The sequence below is a fragment of the Acinonyx jubatus genome, chromosome E4 (genome assembly GCF_027475565.1).
Source record: "Acinonyx jubatus isolate Ajub_Pintada_27869175 chromosome E4, VMU_Ajub_asm_v1.0, whole genome shotgun sequence".
NCBI classification, from domain to species: domain Eukaryota; kingdom Metazoa; phylum Chordata; class Mammalia; order Carnivora; family Felidae; genus Acinonyx; species Acinonyx jubatus.
Window position 1 is genome coordinate 36041503 of NC_069395.1, and position 12242 is coordinate 36053744.

General features: G+C 41.0%; 1 protein-coding gene across 15 annotated transcripts in view; it reads left to right on the top strand.

The window, feature by feature from the left end:
• HHAT (hedgehog acyltransferase) overlaps positions 1–12242 on the top strand; it is a 319323-nt gene that overhangs the window by 26158 nt on the left and 280923 nt on the right. For all 15 annotated transcript variants that reach the window (XM_053208994.1, XM_053208987.1, XM_053208995.1 and 12 more), the window contains one exon: positions 1443–1576. In XM_053208994.1, the coding sequence (XP_053064969.1) occupies positions 1553–1576 (24 nt within the window). In that variant the 5' untranslated portion in view covers positions 1443–1552. The remainder of the gene's footprint in view (positions 1–1442; positions 1577–12242) is intronic.

The following is a 12242-nucleotide window of genomic DNA, read 5'->3' on the forward strand; positions in this document are numbered from 1 at the left end:
CCTTCTTCACTAGGGTATTGTGAAAATAAGATGGGATAATGTATGAATTTTGATTTTGGCATTACTGTCCCATATGAGGAAGTATTTTCTTGGGGCTTAAAATTTTGCTCCTATTTTAGTTTGGCATCCATAGTGAGACATATTTGAGAGGCTTAAGGAAAACAATGTGAGCCATTTAACTGGCTTTTTGTTGCTTGGGAGCTGATGATTTCATTTGAAGAATTTTAGGACTTCCTATCACCTGCTCTAATAATACTTAGAATATAGACATGGCTGCCATAAGAGAGAGATCGAGAATAGCAGAGGCTTAAACAACCTGGAAGTGCATTTCTCTTTCATTTAATAGTATAGGTATAAATGGTCCAGGGAAGTTTTGGGGGTGAGGTGGTACACGGAGTCAGGGCCTGAGGCTTCTCGATCTTATTTTTCCACATGGCTTTCACCTCTTGTCCCCATGTGGCTATTCCAGCTTTTCCCAGCAGGAAGGGGATGATCATTGCCTTCTATGCAGGACTATACACAAATTTTTGAGCAGAAGAGAGAGAGACCAAGTATGAGCAGGGAAAGGACAGAGAGGGAGACACAGAATCTGAAGCAAGCTCCAGGCTCTGAGCTGTCAGCACAGAGCCCAATGTGGGGCTCGAACTCACGGACCATGAAATCATGACCTGAGCTAAAGTTGGATGCTTAACCAACTGAGCCACCCAGGACTATTCAAATGCCCACACATGGCTACACTATATAGTTGAGCTTAGCATCCATGCGATCAGTTAAAAATTCCATTACTGTATAGGAAGGGAGACTAAATATTGTGGGGTGGGCTGCTAGCAGTGTCTGCCATAGCTGATGGGAGTCACATTATTCACCTCCCTTAAGTTTATACAAGATGGAAGACAGTAATTTCCATTCATCCATTCATATAAACAACTTCAGATGACATCTGAAGGGGATAATGAGGAGGTTAAAGCTGTTGGCTTAGAAGAGTTTTAGAGATCTGTACTTTTCTTCTATTCAGGATTTGAAGCCATTTATTATTCATGGAGCACTATTCCCCTGTTGCTACATTCCACAGCCCATGTTGGTTACTGGGGACTCGGCGAATCATGGTCCCTGCTCTCCAAGCGCTTACCCCATAGGGGGAGGCAGGCGTGTCAGGCATTGAACACACAACTGTCTGGGGTGCAGAGGCAGATGGGGTGCTGTGGGAGCTCATAGGGAAGACCTGCCCAACCCGGGGCAGGCAGGGCGTGTGCGTGTATGTGTATGTGTGCATGTTGGATGCAAGATGCAGACAGTCACTGGCAGAAGGAAGTGTGACTGGGGTTCTATCTGTATCACCTTAGATAGTGATGGGTCCTTAGGAGAGCAAGTGAACTGATAAGATTCTGTTCCTTAGTGTCATGTCTGTGGCTTAATGTTTTTATTTCTGTTTCTCTTCCTAGAAACTCTCAGTGTGTCTGCCAAGACCCTTTGTCACGAGGAGCAATGCTGCCCCGATGGGAACTGTCTTTTTACCTATTTGCTTCACTAGGCTTCCACTTATATTCTTTCTATGAAGTTTACAAAGTCTCAAGAGGTAAGACCCCAGCTTTTCTGAACTTCTCTCAAGAAAGGAAGGAGGAAGGAAGTACTCAGAGGTAGAAGAGTCAGAAAAATTGTCTAATGGGCTTGGGATAATTTGGACCCTGCTTTGCTTTCCCTTGTCTGGGACACTTTGAGTCCATGACCTGAATCAGTGCAATTTTCCACCCTCATCCTGGAGCTTTGAGGGGATCCAGTGGCTGGTCTTCTGTAATAGGAAGGTTTGATTCAATGGCTATTGAAGGCTGTGGAGGTGATCTGCAGTAACCTCTTATGTTTCTCTTCCACCCTCATTGCTTCTGAGATATGTGGAGGCAGCTCAAGGTATTGGAGGCCCAGACTCCTTTCATCCTTTCGTTCTGCTGTGTTTAGTGATTTTCATATGCTTGTTGAAGAAGAATCATCACTAAATCTGAATTTCAGCCCATAGGAAGGGGTATGGAAACCCTCCTGTTGGGCAAGTTACCCTTGTCACTTCTGCTTACCCCTAGTTGACCAGCACCAGGTTTTATGGCCACAGCTGAGAAACTGGGAAACATTGTCTTTAGCTTTGTGGCCATGTGCCACTAAAACTTCCCATACTGTGGAAGAATGGGAGACAGAAATGTGGAGGGACCAAGATGGCCTCTTGCATGGTCAGGGACAGTTTCCTAGTTGATGATAATTACTGGGCTTTGCTATAAGGCAGAACAGGAGCCAGGAAGGTAGAGAAGGCATCAGAGGATCTGTGGACAGAGATGGGTTTGCAAGCAAATGGACAAGCCTTTGGGGTGTGAGGAAGCATAGCATGGTCTGGCAACTACAAACCCCTCGGGAGGACTGGAGTGTAGAGTGTGAAGGGACAGTGGCTGGAGTTGAGCCTAGATCAAAAAGCAGGGAGAGCCTGTGAAGGACATTGCATATTGATCTGAGGAGTTTGGACTTTATCTTGAAGACAGGAGAGTATGCTGAAAAGTCCACTTAAAATTGCAAAGTTGAGAGTGCTCTGCCCTGAACACCTACCTCCTTCTATATTACTCGGACTGATTTGGATGTACATCACCAGGATTGACTTTCCTCCCATTCTACATATGTCCCACTCAGAGTCAGGAACTTGGTGGCAGAGACGGATCATCTAAAGTAGATGAGGACTATTGTTTTCTCAAGTCTGGCCAAGTATTTGCATTCCCCTACTGGAGCCTTTGAGCTCCCAGGGCCCATGTAGGAGGAGCTAACCTACTCTATGTCAGGCACTGTATTAGATACTTCACGTATTGTATCTTGTCTCATTTAATCTTTAGAACAGCCCTATGATATGGTATATTTATTACTTTGAAGACATGTTTGGCAGCAGAAACACAGCCTCCAACACAATTGTTACAAGCCTCGTATTGTGTCTAGATAGTGTCAGAGAGCTGGCTCCTTCTACCATGTCCCTCTGCCATCTTCATCATGAGGCTTCACCTTATGAGGCAGTCTTTTCCATAAATTGATGTCCGTATTCCAGATTTTGGCCATTCTAGTAAGTGTGTAAGTGGTATCTCATTGTTTTAATTTGCATTTCCCTGATGTAATGTGGAGAATCTTTTCATATGCTTATTGCCATAAGACTGTTTATATGTATATACATATACACATACAAACATATATATATATATATATATATATATATATATATATATATATATATATATATATATAGTCTTATTTGGTGAGGTGTTCAGGTCTTTGCCCATTTTTTAATTGGGTTGTTTATTTTCTTTTTGAGTTTTAATAGCTCTTTGTGTATTTTGGATAACATGTCTTTTGCAAATATTTTCTTCCGGTCTGTGGCTTGTCATCTTACTCTCTTGATGGTGTCTTTTACAGAGCAGATACTTTAAATTTTGGTTAAGTCCAGTTTACCAATTATTTCTTTCATGCATTGTGTCTTTGGTATCTAAAAAGTAATTCCCATAGCCAAGGTTATCTAGATTTTCTCCTACCTTATCTTCTAAGGATTCAGTAGTGTTTATATTCAGATCTATAATATCCATTTGCTATTATTTTTTGTGAAGAGTGTAAAGTCTGCATCTAGATTCAGTTGTTTTGCATGTGGACATTTAGTTCCAGCATTTGTTGAAAGAATATCTCTTCTCTGTTGTATTACCTTTGCTCCTTGTCAAAGGTCAGTTGACTGTATCTATGTGGGTCTTTTTTTGGGCTTTCTATTCTGTTCCACTCACCTATTTGTCTGTTCTTTCATCAACACCACGGTCTCTTGAGTCATAAGGCTTTATAATAAGTCTTGAATTTGGGGGGCACCTGCTGGCTCAGTCTGACTTTGGCTCAGGTCATGATCTCACAGTCTGTGAGTTCGAGCCCTGTGTCGGGCTCTGTGCTGACAGCTCAGAGCCTGGAGCCTGCTTCAAATTGTGTGTCTCCCTCTCTCTCTGCGCCTCCCCCACTTGTGCTCTGTCTCTCTTTCTCTCTCATAAATAAATAAACATTGAGAAAAAATTAGACTAAGTATTCTTTAAAAAAAATAATAAGTCTTGAATTTGGGTGATATTAGTTCTCTCACTTTGTTCTTGTCCTTCAATATTGTGTTGGCTATTCTGGATCTTTTGCCTCTCCATACAAACTTTAGAATCATGTTGTCATTATCCACAAGAGAGCTTCCTGGGATTTTGGTTTGGATTGCATGGACTCTATAGATGAAGTTGAGTAAGACTGACCTCTTAACAATATCCATGAACATGGAATATCTCTCAATTTGTCTTTTTCATTTTTTTATTTCTTTCATCAGAGTTTTCTAGTTCTCCTAACATATAACTTGTATGTATTTTGTTAGATTTATACCTAGATATTTCACTTTTTTGGTGTGCTAATGTAAATGGTATTGTTCTCAGTTTTAAATTTCACTTGTTTGTTTCTCATCTGTAGGAAAGCAACTGACTTTTGCGTATTTATTTTGTATCCTGCAACCGTGCTATAATTGCTTATTAGTTCCAGGAGTTTTTTTTGTAGATTCTTTGGATTTTCTACACAGATATTTATATTATCTGCATACAAAGACAGTTTTATTTCTTCCTTTCCGTGTTGTATACCTTATTTCATTTTCTTAGTGCACTAGCTAGGACTCCCATTATGATATTAAAAAGGAATGGTGAGAGAGGACACTTTTGCCTTTTTTCTGATCTTAGTGAGAAAGCTTTCTGACCATTAAGTATGATGTTTACTGTATGTTTTTTGTAGATGCTCTTTATCCAGTTGAGGAAGTTCCCTTCTATCCCTAGTTTGCTGAGAGTTTTTAATCCTAAATGAGTGTTGGATTTTGTCAAATGCTTTTTGTGCATATATTGATATGATCATGTGGTTTTTCTTTTTTGTCTTATTGATGTTATGGATTACACTAATTCATTTTTGTGGTCTGTGAGACTTTGTTTTTAGCAAACCTCTCCTGGACTCAGCAGGGCAGGTCTGCTCTGTGTTAGCTGGGGCTGCAGGCGTCTGGTGGCTCACTCACATGGCTGGCCAAGACCTCAGTGGGGGGCTGTCAGCTAGCATGCAGAGGTTCTGTCTGCATGGCTCTCCACATGGCTTACATTTCTCCTAACAGTGCAGCTGGGTTCAAGAGGGAGTACTGCAAGTGCACAAAAGCAGAAGCCACAGATCTCTTGAAGCTCAGCCTGGGAAGTTGTACAGCTCACCTCTACCTCATTTGTTGGTCAAAGCAAACCACAGCGCCAGTCCAGATTCAGGGGGAGGAAAGACTATACCTCCATATGGCTGGAGCAGCACGCCTGTGCATGGAATGTATGGCGGTCATCTTTGGAGTCTCTTTACCACAATGTTTGTTGTACTTCTTTACCTAGATGAGGATGCAGAGGCTGAAAAATATAATTTATCCAAGGTAACATGTCTAGTAAGTTCCAGTGGAACTGCGTTTAAACTCCAGTGTGTCCAACTCTAGCCCCAATATTTTATCCTATTCTGCCTCTCCTATTTATTGATAATTTAATTACTAAAGCACCTTGCTTTAAAAGAGGAAGCTCTTCTATCTATTCTATTAAATTTTAAAATTGTATCCCACTGGAATAAAATTTTCCCTTTCTGTGTCATGGGAGCTGCTGGGATCGGGGTGGAGGGAATCCTTCTGTGGATAGCACAAAGCTTTTCTACACCTCAGCTGACCCAGAGGTGGTCATGCTGTTTGACTTACTGTTTGTCTTACTGTCTAATTTGGGGAAAAGTGCTGTTTACCCACACGGTAGAAGTAGGTCACTGGGAAAACTGTCTTCTGTAAACTTTTTTGGGACATTTGTATCTGGAGCAAATATAGTGCCTAAAACATATTACAGGCTCAAAACTTACCCGTTAAGTGAAATGCCACCAGTGGGCATCTGCACGGCTGCTTTCTCTGGGCATGGAGCAGGCATCCTGTTCACTGCACTCTGTCTGTGGAAGCACGGTTGCCAGGCCATTAGGGACAGCAGACTGATTTTAATGGCCTTAGTCAAATGGAATCTTTTGGTAAATTCACAGCAGGGACTGAACAGAGCACCCCTTCTTCCTCCCGACTCTACCAGGCGTAGAGCATCTCCAAGTCATCTGGAAATACGTGGGGTGGGGTGGTGGTGATCTGCTATGCTTGGTGACCTCTCCCCTGGCGCTCGACAGCGTTGTGGCTAATCCAGACCTACTGTGTTAAGTTTATGCCCTTGTGGTTCAGTAGATGTAGAACACTTTTATGTCTCTCTGCATACACTTAACCTGAAGAAAGAGGAGATTATGCCATGTGGTAGCTCTGTTAATGCTTACACCTAAAAGAGGGCCGTATATTGTTGTTTTCATGTCAGTCTGGTGTAATTCTTGACATGAAAACAGTTGAATTATCTGTGAAAACCTGAATGCTGTGAGGTCACCTGGGAAAACATCTGGGAAGGGAAGTCTTAGACTCCTGTTTCAATTTATTTATTGGTTTATGTTCAAATTTATTTCTTCTTGTACCTATTTTGACATTTTGTAGCTTTCTGAGGATCTATACGTTTATGTGGGTTTTCAGTTTGGTTAGTGTATTGTTCGTAATACTCGTATTTAAAAATATTTTGTTTCTGTGGTTTGCTTTTCTCTCTTATTGTGTATTTTGTTTTACATCTTCTCCTTCACTGTCTCCCTAACTTCCTCCCTTGTTTGTCTTTTCATCCCTCCTTCCCTCCCTCCCTTCTAGTTTTTTGCTTTGATCAACTGTGCCAGAGAGCTTATGAATCTTTTCAGTTTGTGGTTTTGTTAGATTTTCTCAGTTGTTTCCTTTTTTTTTTCTTGGTTCATTGATTTCTTTTTTAGTTTTTAATTTTTTTAAATGTTTATTTTTGAGAGAGAGCGAGGGAGCAGGGGAGGGGCCGAGAGAGAGGGAGACACAGAATCCAAAGCAGGCTCCAGGCTCTGAACTGTCAGCACAGAGCCCGATGTGGAGCTCGAACCCACGAACTGTGAGATCATGACCTGAGCTGAAGTTGGATGCTTAACTGACTGAGCCTCCCAGGCACCCCAGTTCATTGATTTCTGCTTTTATTTCCTTCCTTATTGTTTCTTTGGGTTTGCTCTCTTCCATTATGTTCCAACTGTATGAGTTGAATGGTTATTTTATAAGGAATCTCTTTATATTATTGTATTGTACCTGATAGCTTTTCTCAGAAGCATTTCTGGAAGAAGGATTTCCAGAGGAGTCAGAGTCAAACTGCATGAATATTTTTAAGGTTTTAGACAGATTTCCCCTTCTCCAAGAAGGTTGTGCCAGTAATATTTCTTTTGGAGAACATCTCTCTTCTTGTATTTCAGCAACTTGAGCTTTCTTCTTTAACCCATCTCCTATGTATCTGGTATATCATATGAAGTGAAAAAATTAAAATTTTCCCAAATAGATAACCAAACACAATTAACTCTTTCTATATTGAATTATGATGCAGTCTTGATCATTGTTTAATATTTTTTTCTTTAAATGTTTATTTTTGAGAGAGCAAGCACGCGCTGGCTGTGAGCGAGCTAGGGAGGGGCAGAGAGAGGGAGACACGGAATCCCAAGCAGGCTCCATGCTGTCAGCACAGAGCCCAGTGTGGGTCTTGACCTCACAAACTGTGAGATCATGACCTGAGCCTAAATCAGGAATCAGGCACTTAACCGACTGAGCCACCCAGGCGGCCCAATCATTGCTAAATTCTTACATATACCCCAGATTGTTTGAAGGGTGGGCATGTCTTCTCTGTTTCATTATTTCTCAATCAGTTCACACATCATTAACTGCACAGTTTTAATTAAAAATGCTTTATAAAATATTTGAGTATCTGGTAAAGTTACTATTCATCCTTCTTCATTTCCACACTTAGCTATTCTTACTGGTTTATTCTTCTTGTATACATATTTGAAACTGTTCTAAAAAAAAATCTCAACAGGATTTTCATTAGAATTACAGTAAGCCTAGAAATTAATTTGTAAATAATTAACATTCTTATAATATTGTACTTTTTCACCCAGGGATATGGTATTTTTTCTTTGTGCATTCAACGTCTATTGTTTCCCTCAATAAAGTTTCCTGGCCTTCTTCATAATAGGTCCTGCAAAAATTTCTATTCAGAGTCTTTCTTTTTTTTCCTTTTATGATTGGGAAATTTTCCTATTGTATTTCCTGTAACTTGTAGCTAATTATTTCTGGTCTAAAGGTATTTATTTTGATTTGTGTATGTTATATTCCAACAGTTTATTGAATTCTCTTAATGTTCCATTAACTTTGATTTTTCCTGATTTTTGTGTTTAGACAATATCATCCACAGCTGATACTAATGGTTTTGTTTCTTCTGTTATTGTTTAGCTGGGCCTTTTAGAACAATGTAGTAGTTGAGAAAGAATGCTATTTTTAATTCTAACTTAAAAAAAATTAAGTTTATTTATTTATTTTTAACGTTTATTTATTTTTGAGACGGAGAGAGACAGAGCATGAACGGGGGAGGGTCAGAGAGAGGGAGACACAGAATCTGAAATAGACTCCAGGCTCTGAGCTGTCAGCACAGAGCCCAACACGGGGCTTGAACTCACAGACCGCGAAATCATGACCTGAGCCAAAGTTGGCCGATTAACCGACTGAGCCACCCAGGTGCCCCTAAGTTTGTTTATTTTTGACAGAGACAAAGTATGAGCATGAGCTGCGGAGGGGCAGAGAGAGAGAATGAGAGGGAGACACAGAATCTGAAGCAGGCTCCAGGCTCCAAGCTGTCAGCACAGAGCCTGATGCGGGGCTCGAACTCGTGAACTGTGAGATCATGACCTGGGCTGAAGTCAGACGCTTAACTGACTGAGCCACCCAGGTGACCCAATTTTTAATTCTAACTTTAATGGAAATCCCTCTATAGTTTTTACCATTACTGAAAAATTGAGTAAGTTTTGCTTTTTTTTTTTAATCATGCTAATGAATCTAGTTAGCCCCCTTTACTAAATTATTAAAATTAGCAATAAATGTTGAATTCATTTTTAAAGCAACTATACAGATGATTGCTTAGTTTTCCCTTTTCAAGCTGTTGACATGATATTTTAAAGTAATAAATTTTGCAGTCTAGTTTATATGGATTCCTACATCAAACCTACTTTGACCATGGTATTTTCAAATACATGCCTTGTTTCCAAGTTTTTTTCTTTTAGTTAATTTCTAAGTGAGATTCGTTGGTCTGTAGTTTTATTTTCCACTTAATCAGATTTCAGTATTGGCGTTCTGTTAACTTTATAATAGGAATGGAGAAACTTTTCATTTTCTGTCATGTTATGGAACTGTTTAAATAGTGTGCGAAATGTCAGCATCAAAGTTTGATATTCTTCACTTGTAAGTTTGTCTGGGCATGGGGTCTCTGGAAATAGATTCACTGAAAACTTCAGTATCTTTCAGTTATTTCAGGTTATATTTAGGTTTTCTGAAGTCAGTTCGAGTAATTTACACTTTTCTTTTCTCTCTGATTTTATTTTTAAGTAATCTCTATACCCAACATGGGGCTCAAACTCACACGCCTGAGATCGAGTCATGTTCTCTGCCTACTGAGCCAGCAAGGCGCCCTATATTTTTCCATTTCATTGAAATTTTCAAATGTATTAACATCCAGTTGTAGGTCATATAATGTTTTTGTTTTTAATTTTTTTAAAAAGATTTTTATTAAAAAAATATTTTTTAACATTTATTTATTACTGAGAGACAGAGGGAGACAGAGCATGAGCAGGGGAGGGGCAGAGAGAGGGGGAGACACAGAATCCGAAGCAGGCTCCAGGCTCCAAGCTGTCAGCACAGAGCCCGATGTGGGGCTCAAACTCATGAACCATGAGATTATGACCTGAGCCAAAGTTGGACACTTAACCAACTGAGCCACCCAGGTGCCCCATGTCATACAATGTTTTGAAACCTACATGTCTCATTTTTTTTTTCCTGCTTTAGGGAATTTACAAAGGTTTTGTCTATTCAGCGTATTTGTTTGCTTTCTCAAAACACAATCTCTTGGGTTTATTTATAAATTCTACCACTTTTTTCCTGTGATGATTATTCTGTAATGAACAGTAGGCTACCCTAGATCCTTTTGGCTTTACAGAGCCCAGGCTTAGCTGTTATGCTGTGCTCTCTGCCTGAAAAGTTGGATATTAGGATTAGTTGGATATTAAACAGAATGGTGTTTTCCATAAATTGGCATTTCCATTTCACAGACATTTTATTTTTGTTTTTAAAAATCTTCAGTGGGCCGAGGTTAATGTTTCTCTAAATAAACTCCATGGCACCAGGAAGCCCTGATATTTAAGCAAACATGCAACAAATGATTTGAGTTGCCACGTCCAATTTCTTTGTTTATATACTAGTTGTTCTTAAAGTGGGATACAACTGTAGTTGAGCATTTTCACCTTTACCTGTTGTTTATTCCTAAACTCACCTGTGCTTATCACTTACCCCTAGTCTTTGTTTATGAGGAAAGGATATAGCAGCACGTTTAGAGATTCTTTGTCACGTTCATACAACACACTAACTACTCATGAGGGATGGGCTTTGTCATCAGGAGAAAAGTTATCCTCCCTGCTTTTTTGACTAGAGGAATTTGGTTGCAAGACGAACCGGCAACTCTGGAGGGCCCAGTTCTGGGAGGGGAAATGGGGGGGCTACCACTGGTCCTGTTTTCCAAAAGGTGGACTTGCCCTTATACTGTGGAAGGGGCCACTGGGGACCCTTTAGTCAACAGGTCTTTTGTGAAAGGACCCAAATGCATAGCCCCTGTGGGAGCCAAGAAGTGGACAGCCTATCTTCGTGGCTAGCATCAGTAGTGTGGTGTCACAGTTCAGGCTCCTAGTGATCTGTTTGGCAATGCTTCATGTTAGAGTTGACCCTCTTTCCCCTGTCACCTGTGGCCAAGGTCATAGGAAACATTTGAGTTCTGGCTTTCCTACTCGGAATCTAAGCTTCCTGGCCTATCCTCTCAGGCTTGTCTGGCCTTCTCCTCCATTGTGGACCCTGGCCCTCAAAGGAGGGGAGTGTCGGCTTCCAGAGAGGCTACTTTCTGAACACCTGCAGTAAACTTCTTACAGTGACTTGAGACAGGGCCTGAGCTGGAGGGCATTTGAAGGCAACCCTCAGTGTTGGACTCCACAGCTCCTCACTCGTCCAGCTGGGGCTCCCTGTTGTGTCAACACAAGAGAAATGCAGAAGCCATAGGCTTCCTCTTTGCTGGAGTGTTCCATCTCAGTCCCGGGCTGCTTCCTCCTTTCTCGGAGCCCTAAGGATTTCCATGCAAATCGCGCCCCTGGTGGCCTGGCTTCTTTTAGGTGAGTAGCAGATGAGCAGCCCTATTAGATTTGAAGGCTGTTTATGTTATATATTGCTTTGCATCCTATTTACATATTTGATTTGCTTTTGCTTGGGCTATTTCCAAATCAAGTTTTCATTCCCTTAGTGGGAATTGGGAGAAGGGAGGAGAGGGCCTCCCATTTCTCAGGAGTTGTCCTGGAAAAACCAGCACTTTGTCATCCTTCTCTATATTTCATGTGAATGTTTGAGAGGTGCTTACCATTAAATTCTCTTATCTTGAGAAGCCCATCTTTTCTGCTCCCTTTCTCCACTCATTTACTTACTGCCACAGTCTGCTGTACCCAGCGGCTTCCTAGAGAAATAAAGAATCAGTAGGAGCTGATTGGAATTTTTCAAATGCATAGAAACAGCAGGACATGTTAAGCCATGATTGGGTGTGCTGGTCCCTGGTAGTGGCTGGTGTCAGACGAGGGTGTGTGTGTGTGTGTGTTTCCCCCTCTTCCTGATTATTGCCCTCTAATTACCCCCACCCTACCCCAGAAATGGTTTCCTATCATAATGTTGAGGGTGAAAAGGGTAGGTTAGTTAGTGCTTTTAAGTAAATGGTTTACCACCACAGCTCATTGGCATCGATTAAAATGCAAATCCTCTCACTCAGTAGGTAGAATGGGGCTTTGATGTATCCTTTTGTTGGGTGGTGGTTGGAGTGGGGAGAATCAACAGCTGATTTAGTAATGAGGGCTCATCAGCAGAAATTGCTTCATTTCTATGCTCTCAGGCAGTTTTGTGGAGCGCGGAATTTTGGGAAATAGAACCAGGGCACCTCGAAGAAAGAGTTGGCTCTGCCCGACAGTCAGGCCTGTGTGGTGTGGAGAGAAAT